The 17,634-nt window shown below is 44.4% G+C and overlaps 1 protein-coding gene across 1 annotated transcript in view; it reads right to left on the bottom strand.

Moving 5' to 3' along the window:
* The window catches only part of LOC310871273 (uncharacterized protein), a gene marked incomplete at its 5' end in the record, with an annotated part of 63,467 nt that overhangs the window by 16,805 nt on the left and 29,028 nt on the right, over positions 1-17,634 (bottom strand). The window contains 11 exons of the mRNA XM_083782759.1: positions 336-476; positions 1,304-1,471; positions 4,766-4,930; positions 8,891-9,109; positions 10,140-10,247; positions 11,233-11,298; positions 11,930-12,113; positions 12,769-12,875; positions 12,989-13,061; positions 13,746-13,903; positions 16,160-16,315. Coding sequence (XP_083638885.1) covers positions 336-476; positions 1,304-1,471; positions 4,766-4,930; positions 8,891-9,109; positions 10,140-10,247; positions 11,233-11,298; positions 11,930-12,113; positions 12,769-12,875; positions 12,989-13,061; positions 13,746-13,903; positions 16,160-16,315 — 1,545 coding nt within the window. The remainder of the gene's footprint in view (positions 1-335; positions 477-1,303; positions 1,472-4,765; positions 4,931-8,890; positions 9,110-10,139; positions 10,248-11,232; positions 11,299-11,929; positions 12,114-12,768; positions 12,876-12,988; positions 13,062-13,745; positions 13,904-16,159; positions 16,316-17,634) is intronic.

Genomic DNA, 17,634 nt, shown 5'->3' with positions numbered 1-17,634 from the left:
TACATACTATATACCATATGAAACAGAAGACTCTCTGCTTTCATAAGAAAAAAACTAATACTGTAATAATAATAAAAATCACACCCCTGTGAAGTGAGCAGTGCAACGTTGCACTGCTCACTTCACAGGGGTGTTTACAGGGGTGAGATTGGGAAATAAATGTGTCAAAAGCAACAGGAGCTGCCTGTGTGTTTTATTATCACAAAATGGGGCTGACACTCAGCACAAACAGTATGGCATTGGACCAGCGCGTCAACCAGGTCCATCTACAGGATCAACTCGACAGCTAAGACGGGGCTCTCATAAGGACTAAGGACAGATGTGGGTAGAGTTACCTTTAATACCAGGCAGTCCTGGATCTCCTGTGTCACCAGGCCTCCCAGTGAAACCTCTCTCCCCCTGCCTCCCACTGGGTCCATTAGGTCCAGGGTTAGCTGCTCCACTGGCTCCAGGCCTTCCAGGAAGCCCCCGTTCACCTGGGGCGGACACACAACAAAGAGAAAGAGTCACTGACTTCAAGCAGTGTTGATTTTGTCGACTAAAACTAAGACAATGTTTTTTCGTCGACTACCCTTTTCCACTGACAAAAGTCATTCTAAAGTCATTAGTTGCATGCTGAAAATCAGTCATTACAACGTCATCAAGGCCCACCAAAATACATTGTCAACTAAATCAACTGTAGATTTAGTCGACTAAAATCGTATGACATTAGGCGACTAAAACTAGACTAACACTAAAACATTCCAGGCGACTAAAATGTGACTAAAACTAAGTGAAAACTATTCAAAATAAAATGTTGCTGCCAAAAACAACACTGACTTCAAGCAAGAAGACGCACTGGGACATGACCAGATAGCGTGGTGGCTACATGGTGCCCAGTGTCCTATCCTCACAACAATTTGTAAAAAGATGGAAGATCTAAAGAGGAACAATACAACAGATCAGACCCCAGTCTACCAAGTGTATCAACTATAGAGGGTTAAAGGGATATTTTACTTTCCAAAAATACTTTTGGTCATTTCATCGTCTACTCCGGCATACTGTATGTGAACGCCCCGGACAGTTTTAAGGTTGCTCGATTCAGTATTTAAATATTTGATATTCCCCTTCCTATCAAACCCATTATAACTTCAAACTCCATTGTATAACCACGATAGATTAAGCGAAAATACCCATCCTTTGTTTTGGTCTCCTCCGTCCTCCAGCTGGAGGCGCTTCTTTTCCAAAACAATTATTAAAAATAAATGAAAACAGTAAATAAATAAAAACCCAGAGAATGGGTTAAGAAAGGCCAGTCTCTTACCGTTGTTTCCTGGTTGTCCTGTAAACCCAGGGTCTCCAGGGGATCCAGCGGGGCCTCTGGATGCACCTGGTACTGGCAGTCCAGCTGGACCAGGAAGACCTTTTGACCCCTTGGGTCCGTGGCCTGGTGGCCCCATGTCTCCTCTGTAGCCCCTCTGACCATGGTAACCTGTGCAGAATATAACAACAAGACTAAAAAGGGCTCCATTTTCGTCCATGCTAAACGCCTTATACTAAACTACTTACTATATATACAGGTTTAATGTTTGTTTTTAGTTCAATGTTTCTTTTCAAAACGCCATTGACAATGAAGGGAAAATGTACACCATCTTGACCCTAACACAAACATTAAATGCCATTAGCAATAAAGAGAATTTAATGTTTGTTTTGTCACCGTTTGTTTCACATCACCCTTACATCACCTAATCAACATGATCGAGTAAAGGCCTATTCATAGTCTGGATTTTCGGTGGTGAGGTGACCACCGCTCCAGTGGTGAGCTGACCACCGGAGCTGAAATAACATTGAGCGGTGGTGAGTAAAAACAGAGAGAAGGGCTGGAGCGGTGGCGGTGGTTTGCTCTTCACCGCGGCTCGTGACGTCATGTTGTAGTTTGGTGGTCACCTAACCACCGAAAATCCAGACTATGTATGAGCCTTTAGACTTGAATATATTAGCGCCCCTCACTTCACACAGGTGTGTTACTATTTTGAAAAACTTTTTTTAATAATTAAAATAGCCAGTCTTCATCGACACGTTGTGAGCTTGTAGAATGGCTATGGTAACTGTTAAAAATGTTTTTCAAAATAGTAAAAAAAAAGAAAAGGCAAAGTAGTTTAGGGATAAGGGGTTTAGCACTGACGAAAATAGGGCCCTATTAAACCGACCAACCCTGGGACAGGGTGATGAATTGAAACTTCAAACTTATTTCAAACCAGAACATAATAAAGCCACATTGAAGTGGCTTGTGGTAGAGGAAAGACCATAGGGTGAGCAGATTCAGCAAGGGTCGTCGCATTGGTTTTAGCTACAGTAGCATTAGCCTATTAGCATTAAAGAAAAACAAATGTCATGGCAATCAAGCCAGTAGTTTATTTTTTAAACATACATTCTTTCAACCAAAGTATTTAGATGGATGGGTGCAGATGGACAGACAAAAATGTGGTTGCCAACAAGTGCATGCATCGAGTATAAATTAAGCTTTAGTGCTAATAATCGATGACAGGAAAACGCTAATTTTGTATGAAGACGTCACTCTTTAATATACTGTATATTGTATTACAATACTTGGAAAATTACAGAAAACATATACATAGGCCTATATATAGTCCTTTGAGCCTTTGTCACCACCACTGTAGTCTCGCGTTGCCAGACTGTTACCTCTCACAACTTTTAAATGCTTCCGTCATACAGCGGAAGTGCAGCCTCCTCCGCACTTCCGTTTCGTCTTTACAGTCGCGCAAATTTATCCTAATATGAATAGAAATCATCTAATTGATTGATTGATTGAAATATTTATTAACAGTTTGTAGAATTTACAGTACAGTTTAAGCACAAACTCAATACAAAGACTGTTAACTGTGAGTGGACGACCCAATTAAGCATTACACTTGTTTACAACAGGGTCCACATTGTTCAATTCATCAAAACATTTAGAGACATACAAACATTTAGAGACATACAAATAGACATTTCTATGTAGCTAAAGAACAGAACAGGAATTCATCATATAGGAAGCAAAAAAGGGAAAGGATACATTATACAGTGAGGGGAAATGGGGGGGGGGGTGGGGTGGGGGGATTCAGATTTTACAGAGGCCAGTTTCGAATTGCAGCCATCCGTAGGTGCCCTTTGAGAGCGGTTTTGAAGGAGTCAAGGGATTCACATGTCTTAATGACTGTTGGTAGGGCGTTCCACATTTTGGTGGCATAGGAGCGAAAAGAAATAGTCCCTTGTTTGTGCCGAATCTGGGTTGTACATGGTTTGTTGCACTCCCTCTGGTGTTGTGGGTGTGGACTTCGTTTACATTAAGGAAGTATTTAGACAGGTACATGGGTATCTTGGTGGTGTATCGAATCTTGTGGACCAGACCCATTGCAAGATGCTGTACTCTGTCGTCGACCCTAAGCCATCCCAGCCTGTCAAAGTGGGCAGGGGTGAGGTGGGTTCGGGGGGTGAGGCCAAGTAGGAGCCTGACCAGTTTGTTTTGGGAGGTCTGGAGCCTTGTTTTAAGGGCCTTTGAGGTGCTGTGGTACCAAGAGGTGGATGCATAGTCAAAGAAACCTTGTACGAGGGCTCCTGTTAAGGTCTTCAAGGTGTTTTTGCTGCCCAGTGAGGAGATCCTGTAAAGGAATCTTGTTCTTTGATTGACTTTTTTGATTACGTTGGTGGCCATTTTATCACCGGAAAGATTGGCCTCCAGGATGGAACCTAGGTAGGTAATTTGATCTTTTCGTGTGATAATATTGTCACCCACTCTAACCAAGAAGCCATCTGCCTTGCTGAGATTACTAAGCAAGATTACTAAGATTACTAAGCATATAGTTTGCATGCGTAGCAGATTAGAAAAATAAATAAATAATATGCAACGATATTTCAAAATAAATATTTTCGTCAACGGAAATGGCAGCTTCCTTACTCGGATTTCGGGAGGTGTATAGTTCGGAAGTTCCAGATTGTGGAATAGTTGTCTCGCTATACGCGAGACTACCACCACCACCACTGTGAATGATATTGTCACAGTGGTTTGTCCGTGCGTTCCCAACAGTGATGTTTTCGTCGACTAAAACTAAAACGAAAAATGTTCGTCGACTACCTTTTTTCACTGGCAAAATTAAATGAAAACTAAGCTATGATGACTATAAAACTGAGACTAAATATACTGACAATTTCGTCAACAAATAAAAACTAGACTAAAATGTTAGGAATGGACTATAGTGGACAAGAGATCCAGTATAAGTCATTTTACAATTAGTTTCATGCTGAAAATAGCAGATCTACAAGGTTGCAGCGCAACGCGTTGTGAGCTTGTAGATCGGCTATTTTCAGTAAGTGTAAAATCAGTCATTACAACGGCATCAAGGCCCGCCAAAATACATTTTGTTCAACTAAATCAAGTGTAGTCGACTAAAATCTTATGATATTTAGTCGACTAAAATTAGACATTCCAGGTGACTAAAATATGACTAAAACTAAATTAAAACTAATTAAGAGACTATGGGCTGTATTTTGCGTGTCTTAAGTACCAGGTCTTATTCCCTAACTTGAGTAAACTAAAGACCTGGAGGCGTGGTCAATGCTCTTTGGCCACTCAGAATAGCCAAATGGCATTGATCACACCTCCAGGTCTTTAGTTTACTCAAGTTAGTGAATAAGACCTGGTACTTAAGACACGCAAAATACAGCCCTATGACTAAAACTAAAATAGAAATTTGATGCCAAAAACAGTTCCCAGGGTGCTCACCTGGTATTCCGTTGGGTCCCGGGTTGCCGAGGCGTCCAGGCGGGCCAGGATGCCCCGTCAGGTCACACACGGAGCAGGGGGGTCCGGGGGGCCCGGTGAAGCCGGGGTCACCAAAAGACCCCGCTTGTCCTTTGGGGCCCGGTCCGCCCGGTAGACCCTGGCCTCCTGTGGACGGGCGGCATTGTATGGAGTTACATTTGTCTCTTTATTAACCAAACAAAAGAAAAATTAACCAAACAAAAGAAAAACATTTGAGAGAGAAAAAATCTAAACAGAACAAAAAACTATTTTTAATTCAAACAAATTAAAAACGCAATCAAAGAATATATTTGCAAGCAAAAAAAAAAAATATTTGAAAGAAAAGAAAAAATAATTGAGAACAAAACTTTTAAAAATTATTATAATTTTTTTTTTTTTTTTATAAAAAATTAAAAATTAAACTACATAAAACAAAATACTTACTAAATGTTTGGGTAATAATAATATGTGTTGTGCTAAATAAAATGTTTTTAATGTTTTTTTTCCTTCGTTTGCGAATGAAAGTTTTTTTTTTCTCATTGCAAAACGCCTTCTCTCTCAAAACCTATGTCTTTGGTCTCGATTTTTTTTTTCTCTCTCAAAACCTATGTCTTTGGTCTCGATTTTTTTTTTTTCTCTCTTGGATTATTTGTGTGAGGGGTGAAAGTTCAGAAGGCGGGTCCTACGCTGAAAAGATGTAAGACACCTCTCCATTGGCCACTGTCTTAAACCCTTGCTTAGGGTGCAAATCTCAACTGTTTTGGACGGGGGTGGGCTCGTTGGAATCGTGTCGCCCCCCTGGGGGCGTCTTTGGGGGGCTCAAGGTTCAGGGACCCCCAGGGACCCCCTGGGACCCCCCAGGGACCCCCAAATGGTAACTCTGTCATTTCTCAACCGTTTTTGACGGGGGTGGGCTTGTTGTGATTGTGTCGCCCCCCTGGGGGCGTCTTTGTGGGTCTCAAGGTTCAGGGACCCCCAGGGACCCCCCAGGGACCCCCAAATGGTAACTGTCATTTCTCAAATGTTTTGGACCGGGGTGGGCTCGTTGGAATCGTGTCGCCCCCCTGGGGGCGTCTTTAGGGGGCTCAAGGTTCAGGGACCCCGAGGGACCCCCCGGGACCCCCCAGGGACCCCCAAATGGTAACTCTGTCATTTCTCAACCGTTTTTGACGGGGGTGGGCTTGTTGTGATTGTGTCGCCCCCCTGGGGGCATCTTTGTGGGTCTCAAGGTTCAGGGACCCCCAGGGACCCCCAAATGGTAACTCTGTCATTTCTCAACCGTTTTTGACGGGGGTGGGCTTGTTGTGATTGTGTCGCCCCCCTGGGGGCGTCTTTGTGGGTCTCAAGGTTCAGGGACCCCCCAGGGACCCCCAAATGGTAACTCTGTCATTTCTCAAATGTTTTGGACCGGGGTGGGCTCGTTGGAATCGTGTCGCCCCCCTGGGGGCGTCTTTAGGGGGCTCAAGGTTCAGGGACCCCGAGGGACCCCCAAATGGTAACTCTGTCATTTCTCAACCGTTTTTGACGGGGGTGGGCTTGTTGTGATTGTGTCGCCCCCCTGGGGGCGTCTTTGTGGGTCTCAAGGTTCAGAGACCCCCAGGGACCCCCCAGGGACCCCCAAATGGTAACTCTGTCATTTCTCAACCGTTTTTGACGGGGGTGGGCTTGTTGTGATTGTGTCGCCCCCCTGGGGGCGTCTTTGTGGGTCTCAAGGTTCAGGGACCCCCAAATGGTAACTCTGTCATTTCTCAAATGTTTTGGACCGGGGTGGGCTCGTTGGAATCGTGTCGCCCCCCTGGGGGCGTCTTTGTGGGTCTCAAGGTTCAGGGACCCCCAGGGACCCCCCAGGGACCCCCAAATGGTAACTCTGTCATTTCTCAACCGTTTTGGACGGCGGTGGGCTCGTTGGAATCGTGTCGCCCCCCTGGGGGCGTCTTTAGGGGGCTCAAGGTTCAGGGACCCCGAGGGACCCCCCAGGGACCCCCAAATGGTAACTGTCATTCCTCAACCGTTTTTGACGGGGGTGGGCTCGTTGTGATTGTGTCGCCCCCCTGGGGGCGTCTTTGGGGGTCTCAAGGTTCAGGGACCCCCCCGGGACCACCCAGGGACCCCCAAATGGTAACTCTGTCATTTCTCAACCGTTTTGGACGGCGGTGGGCTCGTTGGAATCGTGTTGCCTCTCTGGGTGCATTATCAGGGTTTTGGAGGTTCGGGGACCCCTGGGGACTTCCACATGGTAACTCTTGACATTTTTATGATAGATCTTTATTGATGGGAGGGAGAGACAGAGAGAACCATTTATATTCATCTGCATATTCTTCTTACTATAGCTCTCTCTCTCACACACTTTGAGAAATTACAGAGTTACCATTTGGGGGTCCCTGGGGGGTCCCTGGGGGTCCCTGAACCTTGAGACCCCCAAAGACGCCCCCAGGGGGGCGACACAATAACAACGAGCCGTCCAAAACGGTTGAGAAATGACAGAGTTACCATTTGGGGGTCCCTGGGGGGTCCCGGGGGGGGTCCCTGAACCTTGAGACCCCCAAAGACGCCCCCAGGGGGGCAACACGATTCCAACGAGCCGTCCAAAACGGTTGAGAAATGACAGAGTTACCATTTGGGGGTCCCTGGGGGGTCCCAGGGGGTCCCTGGGGGTCCCTGAACCTTGAGCCCCCCAAAGACGCCCCCAGGGGGGCGACACGATTCCAACGAGCCCACCCCCGTCCAAAACAGTTGAGATTTGCACCCTAAGCAAGGGTTTAAGACAGTGGCCAATGGAGAGGTGTCTTACATCTTTTCAGCGTAGGACCCGCCTTCTGAACTTTCACCCCTCACACAAATAATCCAAGAGAGAAAAAAAAAAATCGAGACCAAAGACATAGGTTTTGAGAGAGAAAAAAAAAATCGAGACCAAAGACATAGGTTTTGAGAGAGAAGGCGTTTTGCAATGAGAAAAAAAAAACTTTCATTCGCAAACGAAGGAAAAAAAACATTAAAAACATTTTATTTAGCACAACACATATTATTATTACCCAAACATTTAGTAAGTATTTTGTTTTATGTAGTTTAATTTTTTATTTTTTATTAAAAAAAAAAAAAAATTATAATAATTTTTAAAAGTTTTGTTCTCAATTATTTTTTCTTTTCTTTCAAATATTTTTTTTTTTTGCTTGCAAATATATTCTTTGATTGCGTTTTTAATTTGTTTGAATTAAAAATAGTTTTTTGTTCTGTTTAGATTTTTTCTCTCTCAAATGTTTTTCTTTTGTTTGGTTAATTTTTCTTTTGTTTGGTTAATAAAGAGACAAATGTAACTCCATAGCATTGTGTATATCGGTGCTTCTGAGCTGATTGTCCTTATCGGTCAATTTTTCTATAGTTCAATATGTCTATAAAAAAATCACACCTGTGTGAACTGAGTGGTGCAATCTCCCCCCCCCCCAACCTCTCTCTCTCTCTCTCTCTCTCTCTCTCATTAGCAGGCAACAGAGCATGCACTATCCCTCTCTGTTTCTGGCACCCCCTACTGGTACTAATAAGTCATATACTCGTGCTCATGGCCAACGCCAATGCCACATAGGCACATATAGGCGGACACGGACATTGCTGGTTGTAGGAGTGGTTGCACCACTCAAAAATTATAATCTGTAATCTGTCCATAATAATAATAATAATAATAGTCTTTATTGTCCCGATGGATATTCGTCTTCACAGTCTGTTTAAACGCCCACATCAAAAACAACACAGAGCACATTAACAACCGGACAATACAAAAGCATGAGGTCCCGCACTGCGACGCCTTGTGAGCTTGTAGATCCGCTATTTTGTTTTAAGTGTAAAATGAGCCATTACGACGGCATCAAGGCCCGCCAAAGTACATTTTAGTTGACTAAATGAACTGCAGATTTAGTCGACTAAAATCTTATGACATTTAGTCGACTAAAACTACACTAACACTAAAACATTCCAGGTGACTAAAATTAAAACTAAATGAAGTTTCATTCCAAAGACTATGACTAAAACTAAAATTGAAATTCGCTGCCAAAAACAACACTGGTGTGCATGTGTGTGTGTGTGTGTGTGTGTGTGTGTGTGTGTGACATGAACCTGGTGAGCCTGGGTTTCCAGAAATGCCAGGGAATCCTTTCCTCCCTGGAGCCCCAGGGCGGCCCGGCTCTCCGGGAGCACCGGGGCTGGCGTTGCGCGGCTCACCCGGCTCACCCTTCCTCCCTGGGGGGCCTTGTAGCCCAGGAGAGCCTGGAGGTCCGTCCAGACCGCTACCCGGGGAGCCAGGCTCACCCGGGTCTCCGGAGTAACCTCGTGGTCCTAAATGTCAATTAGCAGGGGTGGGAAACAGTATACTTACATGTTTTACTTAAGTAAAAGTACCAATACTGCAATGTAGAACTAGTCCGTTTTTTTTTTTTTTTTGACAGCCAGCAATGTTTTTTTTGTTTCTGCGACTAGGAGCCGCAATCTGCATTCAAATATTTTCCTAGAGGCTTTGCCATTGGTCGATTTGCCTGTCTACTTCCTGATTGGTTAGTCAATGACAAAGCTTCTAGGAACATCTCTGAATGCAGGTTGTGGACCCTAGATGTGTCACAGAGACTATATTTTTTGGGGGAACGTTCTACCCATTGCTCTCTGTCTGAATAAAAAAATAGAAAAAGTTTTGACATATCACTGCTTATACCAAAAATACTTTACCAAAAGTAGAAAGTACGCAGAATGTCCCATTTCAGGTTTTGAAATGTATAAAAATGTGACGCATTGTGAGCTTGTAGATCGTCTATTTTCAAATGGCCAAAATGTATATAGGGCTGAAGTGTTTAATGTATGTTTTCTAATCAAAATCTGAATCTCCAAAGTAACTACAGTAGTAACTAAAGTTGTCAAATAATTGTAGTGGAGTAAAAGTACAATATAAGCCCCTGAATTTATAGAAGTAAAAGTACTGTAAAGTTGACATTCTCACGTAAAGTACAATTACCTCAAAACTTTACTCAAGTTCAGTATTTAAGTAAATGCACTAGTTACTTTCAATTCGAGCTGTCCCGATACTGAATCGGTAACGGAAACACTGTTGGCTTTTCTTTGTTTTATTATTCAAAATATTATTCTGTGGTATCGGCATTCGGTATCGGTATCGGCTAACACAGAAATTGTGGCATCGGGAGCGAATCGGGAGCGAAAAAACCGGGACATCCCTCCTTTCAATGTACTTTTCACCACTGACAATTAGTACAGATTGGGAATCACTCAAACTATCTGCAAATAGATCCAGTTACAAAATGTAACACAATCCAAATGAATCATACTGTATAGATAGCTGTCCGGAGTAGAGGTCTCATACCTGGGGGTCCGATCCCTCCAACTCCCCCGTCATCTCCTTGTATGCCTTTAGGCCCTGGGTAGTCAGAAGCCCCTGGCAGGCCTGGTATGCCTGCTACCCCCGGGTTACCTGACCATGACAACAACAATATTCATTAGTTAGATGAGAAATACAGGGGGTCGTGTAAAAAAAAAGAGAAAGATATGTAGCTCTTAGAAGAATGGGGAAAAAAATAATCTAAATCATTAGGAGAAAAATAAAAATAACTCAGTATATGCACTGGTTTTAAATCCATTTAGCCATGTTAACAGTTAGTATGCCAGCATTTATTGATACATTATTGTGATATTAATTCACGCCAACATTTTTCCCTGTTCAGCTCTTATTTTGAAGAGCCAAATTTCCGGATAGGAAGTGATGAACTTATGATAGGGTGTGTGACCATGCAAGATCTCTTCCTTGTTTACCGTCCGGTCTAATGGAGTCTTAATGGAACGAAACACAGAGTCTGCTCTGGGCCGTGGAATAAACCTTGTTTTGACCAAAAATGCCATCTGGGACAAGGAATAGGAGATACAGGCGATTTCACCGAACTACAGCTACGAACAGGGACGTGCACACATGGACATCAAAGGGGGCTTCAGCCCCTGCCCTTTTACCCGTCTGTAAAACAACTGCCATTTCCAGACCACGAATGCAGCGTTTACTTATGGTGAAAGAAAGGCCGGAAGGCAGCATTCAGGAGAATTGCTTTTTTCCCCGACGTCTCCTGAACTTGAACACAGCATTTTGAACAAATGTGTTTAGAAATCCATGTCGTACACCGCATCTCCACTAGCTAAAGACTGCTGGTTGTGCTCCCTAAAATAGCTGATCTACAAGCTCTCATGTTGAGAACTTGTAGATCTGCTATTTTTGTCCAAAAGTGCCCTCTTACGGGATTTCAGCCCCTGCCCCTCGAACACTCCCTGCACGTCCCTGGCTACGAAAATGGGTTTGAAATGCCTCAAAACATGCATCGACCTATTGAATGTATATGGAATAGTTTTCATTTGAGCCATCCATCAGTGAGAATGAATCCATGGATCATAATAATCAGACCATACACATTCACCTGGCACTCCGTGTTCTCCCTTTGGTCCAGGTGGCCCAGGCAGGATTTCATGACAGCAACTCTCCCCTGTAGACACAAAGACAATACACCTTTAGAAGATTTAGAACACTTTCCTGTGTGTATATTTTAGATTTTAGCAGTGAGCCCAGTGTCTCTGCATGTCATCGTCACTGAGCTCACTTCCTTCCTGGACTACAATCCCCATAATGCTTCGGTGCACTGCTCCTTCTTGTGGATAGGGGGAGGGCTGTCTTAAGGCTCATACATAGTCTGGATTTACGGTGGTGAGGTGACCACCGAACTACAACATGACGTCACGAGCCACGGTGAAGAGCAAACCACCGTTTTTACTCACCACCGCTCAACTTTATTTCAGCTCCAGTGGTCACCTCACCACCGAAAATCCAGACTATGAATGAGCCTTTACTGAGACAACATGTAGTCCAGGAAGTAAGTGAGCCCAGTGTCCATGACATCAGAGACACTGGGCTCACTGCTAAAATCTGATATATCTAAAACCACATATTACACACATAAAGACCCCCAGGAAAGTGTTCTAAATCTTCTAAATGTATGTATGTGTGTATGTATGTATGTATTCTCAAATCTTACCACATGAAGCTTCCGACAACACAAGGTTAGCTATCGCTAAAACTGAAACTCTAAATACAATTGAATTGAATTGAATTGTTCTGACCTGGAGGGCCTGGTCTTCCAGGATTCCCGGGGAACCCCGGTCTCCCTGGATCTCCCTGGCTCCCCGCTGGCCCCTGAGGTCCTGGGACCCCGGGGCCGGTACGACCGGCAGGCCCCGGAAACCCCTTGGGACCGCCAGCTCCGGGGTATCCCTTTGGACCGTACCCTCCTGCAAACCCATCGCCCTGCAAGGAAAACATGACACTTCACACCCTCCAGTGTTGATTTTGACAGCACATTTAGATTTCAGTTTAATAGTCATATAGTCTCTTGAATCGTTTTCATTTAGTTGACACTTAGTGACTAGTGTTAGTCTAGTTTTAGTCGACTAAAATATCATCAGATTTTAGTCGACTAAATCTACAGGCGAGTTTCATTTAGTTTCCGCTTAGTTTTCGTCAGTGAAAGAAGGTAGTCGTCGACCAAATCAACACTGTTCACACCTTGAGAAGGATGACAACCAGTCAAAAACAACACGAGATGTCAGTGACGTCTCGACTCTGGCGCTACGCCAAATCAAAAGGCCCCATGCGCGCGAAACAACAATCAAGAACGACACTTTTTTGCGTTCATGCGCCCAGTGAATGAATGCGTGTGCGTTCAGTGCACCGCCAGCACTATCGCCGCTGGATCTGTTATTTTCGAGGCTCCTCCCACCGAGTTGGAAACGGTTGGACAGTGACCTATGAATGCGGTTTCGACACAAGCAACATAGCTGTATGAAATGGTCTCTCACAGGGCCCTGCAAGCTGTCTGTCTGTCTGTCTGTCTGTCACTCTCTCCCTCCTTCTCTCTCTCTCACACACATGCACGCACGCACAGAACACAGAACACACTTACGGGGGGTCCAGGGTCTCCTACTGAACCAGGAAGTCCATCGACTCCCGGGCTGCCGGTAGCTCCGGGTGGACCCGAATATCCGGGGCTTCCGGGGTCACCCTTGACACCTGCATGCGTAATATGAACAATTAAACACCGTTAAACATTATAGAAATCCTACAGGCATTGTGAAGGATTGACGATAAACGAGGTGCCGATGAAGACTTCACAGAACATAAACCTTTATGGTGCGTTGCGTGCGAGTCGCCTTTCTGGCCCTTCGATCCTGTGGCGCCTGGAGTTCCTGCGTAACCCTGCATGTCCAGAGGGATACAGTACAGTTACACTATAGCAGTGGTTTTCATACCCGTTTCATATCAAGGCCCATACAGGTTTAACCCATTTAGACACGAGCCCGATTCTACAAAAATGTCATATAAATTATGCCGCGCTATGAGCTTGTAGATCTGCTATTTTTCAATAGCTAAAGTATACCACAATGTTTACAACACCAAAAGGGGTTCCGGCCCCGAATGGGTTAACCCATTTTGACCTGAGATCAGATTCTAAAAATGTCTTCTACATCCTGACAGTTTTCTGAAAAAGCTATGTTTCTATGTCAGTGGTTCTTTGATTTAAAAAAAATAGCAGACCTACAAGCTGAAAAATAGCTAAAGCATAACATAATGCTAACACCAAAAGGGGTTCCCACCCAAAATGGGTTAATACTAATAAAAAGGTGAAACTCGTAAAAGGTAAAAACTAGTTTTAGTCACCTGGGATGTTTTAGTGTTAGTCTAGTCGACTAAATATCATAAGGTTTTAGTCGACTAAATCTACAGTTGAATAAAATTTATTTTGGCGGGCCTCGATGCCGTCGTAATGAAGGATTTTACACATGCTGAAAATAGCCGATCTACAAGCTCACAACGCGTGGCAGATCGGTCCCTTCCTAACATCAACAACAATAAAAAGGTAAAACTCCTCTCTTGTCTTACTCGTGGTCCCGCTGAGCCGACGTCTCCTCTCACTCCCGGGTCGCCCTTTTGTCCTTGAATTCCAGGGAATCCGTCGGATCCCGGAAGCCCAGGGTAACCGGCCGGGCCCGGCTGGCCATGCCCGTCTGTTCCTGTACATTCACAAGCCCCAGGGCACCCTGGCGCGCGCACACACACACACACACAAACACACACACATACACGCGCACGCACACACACACACACACACGCACACGCACACACATTTTAGTTCTTTATTATTTTGAATGCGCAAATTACTTAATACATTTTAACAGGGTTGAGAGTTCATGCGGACACCTAAAGGATACACATGGCCACCTTCTCCTCTCCACACAGACAAACTGCCTATAGAACAGCCGAAACTGGAGACTATTATATGAACTGTACTTCCATGAATATCCATCGCCTTATTATTATTATTCTTTTCTTTTCTTTTCTTTTATGTATGTTTTTTGCATTTTTTGCATTCTGTTTTTCCTTTTTTCTGCTTTAATTGTCTGTCTCTACACCGTTTTTTTTTCCTGTACCCTGTGATTGGAAAACAATCAAAAATATTAATCCTAAATCCCAGGCGAAACGGAGCAGTATAATAATTGGCAAGTTGTTTTGCCTTTGCTCTTTCTTCAGGGCAGCTAATGCACACATTAATAAATGCAACATTTGAGCACCTTTAAGTCCTTTAACAGTTCCTCTCCGTCCCCGAATCCCGCTGTCTCCTGCATCGCCGGTGTCTCCTGGGTCTCCTGGTTCACAGTAGTAATCTGTGGCATCAAATAAAATGTCATTATACAACAGGTCGTTTCGAGGAAGCAATCTGATTGGTTGAAACAGCCTTCTAGCCGTGGTTCACCACTCCACACCTAATCAAAACAAAAAATTCAGCAATTTCAGCTGCTCTGTTTTCCCAGAGTGCAGCAAACTCGGTGGCTAGGCTAGCTAGTTTCTTGAGACATTTGTGGTTGTAGTGACTACGTCATTAAAAAAAAATGTTTTTTCAGCGATTTTCTTAGTTTTAAGGGTAACTGTTGTATAATTGCAATATTAGTGATGCTTGCGGAACTCGACTACGTCTCGTTCCTGACCGCATCACTGTCGTGGCAATAATCACGTTAAACCACACCCTCTCGTGTAATATTGCTTAATTGTGCAACTTTCTTTCTTTTTTGGCTTTTGTGCCTTTATTGATAGTCACAGTGAAGACAGACAGGAAATAGGGAGAGAGAGAGAGAGAGAGAGAGAGAGAGAGAGAGAGAGAGAGAGAGTGAAGGGGAGAGACACGCAGCAAAGGTCGTCATGAACGAGCGGGACTCGAACACGCGACACGCTGTCAGGCCCAGAGCCTATTATGTAGCATGCGCCTGGACGTTTTTAACTAAAATCTTTGCTTCTGGGGGGGTCCCTGGAACAACATATTTTCTGATGGGAGTCCGCGGCCAAATACAGATAATTCTGGGGGTCCTTGACATGAAAATGTTTGAGAACGACTGACATAGAAACATTTCAGAAAACTGTCGGCATTTAGAAGGCATTTGTAGAATCTAACTCAGGTCAAAATGGGTTAATAAAGTAAGGGCCTAAACTGTCTGAGCTGCTCCAGTCGCTCCTTCTCTCATAATATATTTCATATTGGATTACAATAAAAAAGGGGATCCTTACAACAACAACACAATCTGTTTAGTCAGCTTCTTTCAGAACTGAATCCAACTGTTCTGAATAATACGAAGAAAGAGTCACCGATCAGCCAAAAAAGGCTATAAAATAAAGCAGCAATCTCTCCTGAGTAATATGTAATATGTGCTACTTTTTTTTTTACAAAGTAATATAGTATAATGTTACTGTTTTGGCAGAATAATACCTTACTTTACTCGTTACTGGGTAAATTAATAATATTACCGTAATATACAGTATTACTAGTAACTTGTTACTGCCCAACACTGGGTGGGGTAACGTTCTTTATTTAGTTCAGCAGTAAAACGAGTTATTCTTATTACCTTCATTATTTAGAACTGGCTACTTGGTATATTGTAGTGGCAATGAATGCATTCTCACCTCCACATCCTGGGGTGATGTCAGCATACACATGCACATGCACATCACGCACGCACGCACGCACGCACGCACGCACGCACGCACGCACACACGCACACACGCACACACACACACACACACACACACACACACACACACACACACACACACACACACACACACACACACACACACACACACGCAACACACACATTGAGAGAAAGAGAGTGCAGTTAGTGCATCACAACGATAAGACCACATTCAAAACCAACTGCACAAAATGACTTCTTTGCTATTTCTAAATAATGTGTAACATTTGGCAGAGCAATAACATTATGTTGACTGTCGGTATCAGCGTAGTATACCTGGGGGGCCAGGGGGACCCGTGGCACCTTTACGTCCAGGGAATCCCGCGGGTCCCTTTGGTCCAAGTGGCGCAAATTCGTTGTTGAAAAAGGTCCCCGGTTCTCCTTTGGAGCCCTTGGGTCCAGGGGGGCCTCTGTGGCCAGTCCGTCCCGGGCCTGCAAGGAGACAAGGAGATGTGTTGGAGGAGAGGACAAGGTGTTATAGCAAGGAGACAAGGAGATGTGTTGGAGGAGAGGACAAGGTGTTATAGCAAGGAGACAAGGAGATGTGTTGGAGGAGAGGACAAGGTGTTATAGCAAGGAGACAGAGATGTGTTGGAGGAGAGGACAAGGTGTTATAGCAAGGAGACAAGGAGATGTGTTGGAGGAGAGGACAAGGTGTTATAGCAAGGAGACAAGGAGATGTGTTGGAGGAGAGGACAAGGTGTTATAGCAAGGAGACAGAGATGTGTTGGAGGAGAGGACAAGGTGTTATAGCAAGGAGACAAGGAGATGTGTTGGAGGAGAGGACAAGGTGTTATAGCAAGGAGACAAGGAGATGTGTTGGAGGAGAGGACAAGGTGTTATAGCAAGGAGACAAGGAGATGTGTTGGATGAGAGGACAAGGTGTTATAGCAAGGAGACAAGGAGATGTGTTGGAGGAGAGGACAAGGTGTTATAGCAAGGAGACAAGGAGATGTGTTGGAGGAGAGGACAAGGTGTTATAGCAAGGAGACAAGGAGATGTGTTGGAGGAGAGGACAAGGTGTTATAGCAAGGAGACAGAGATGTGTTGGAGGAGAGGACAAGGTGTTATAGCAAGGAGACAGAGATGTGTTGGAGGAGGAGAGGACAAGGTGTTATAGCAAGGAGACAAGGAGATGTGTTGGAGGAGAGGACAAGGTGTTATAGCAAGGAGACAAGGAGATGTGTTGGAGGAGAGGACAAGGTGTTATAGCAAGGAGACAAGGAGATGTGTTGGAACAGAGGACAAGGTGTTATAGCAAGGAGACAAGGAGATGTGTTGGAGGAGAGGACAAGGTGTTATAGCAAGGAGACAGAGATGTGTTGGAGGAGAGGACAAGGTGTTATAGCAAGGAGACAGAGATGTGTTGGAGGAGAGGACAAGGTGTTATAGCAAGGAGACAGAGATGTGTTGGAGGAGGAGAGGACAAGGTGTTAAAACAAGGAGACAAGGAGATGTGTTGGAGGAGGAGAGGACAAGGTGTTATAGCAAGGAGACAGAGATGTGTTGGAGGAGGAGAGGACAAGGTGTTATAGCAAGGAGACAAGGAGATGTGTTGGAGGAGAGGACAAGGTGGTAAAGCAAGGAGACAGAGAATGTGTTGGAACAGAGGACAAGGTGTTATAGCAAGGAGACAGAGATGTGTTGGAGGAGAGGACAAGGTGTTATAGCAAGGAGACAAGGAGATGTGTTGGAGGAGAGGACAAGGTGGTAAAGCAAGGAGACAGAGAATGTGTTGGAACAGAGGACAA

The sequence above is a fragment of the Protomyctophum parallelum genome (assembly GCF_964188405.1).
Source record: "Protomyctophum parallelum genome assembly, chromosome: 14".
Classification (NCBI taxonomy): domain Eukaryota; kingdom Metazoa; phylum Chordata; class Actinopteri; order Myctophiformes; family Myctophidae; genus Protomyctophum; species Protomyctophum parallelum.
This window is presented reverse-complemented; position numbering and strand designations above follow the sequence as displayed.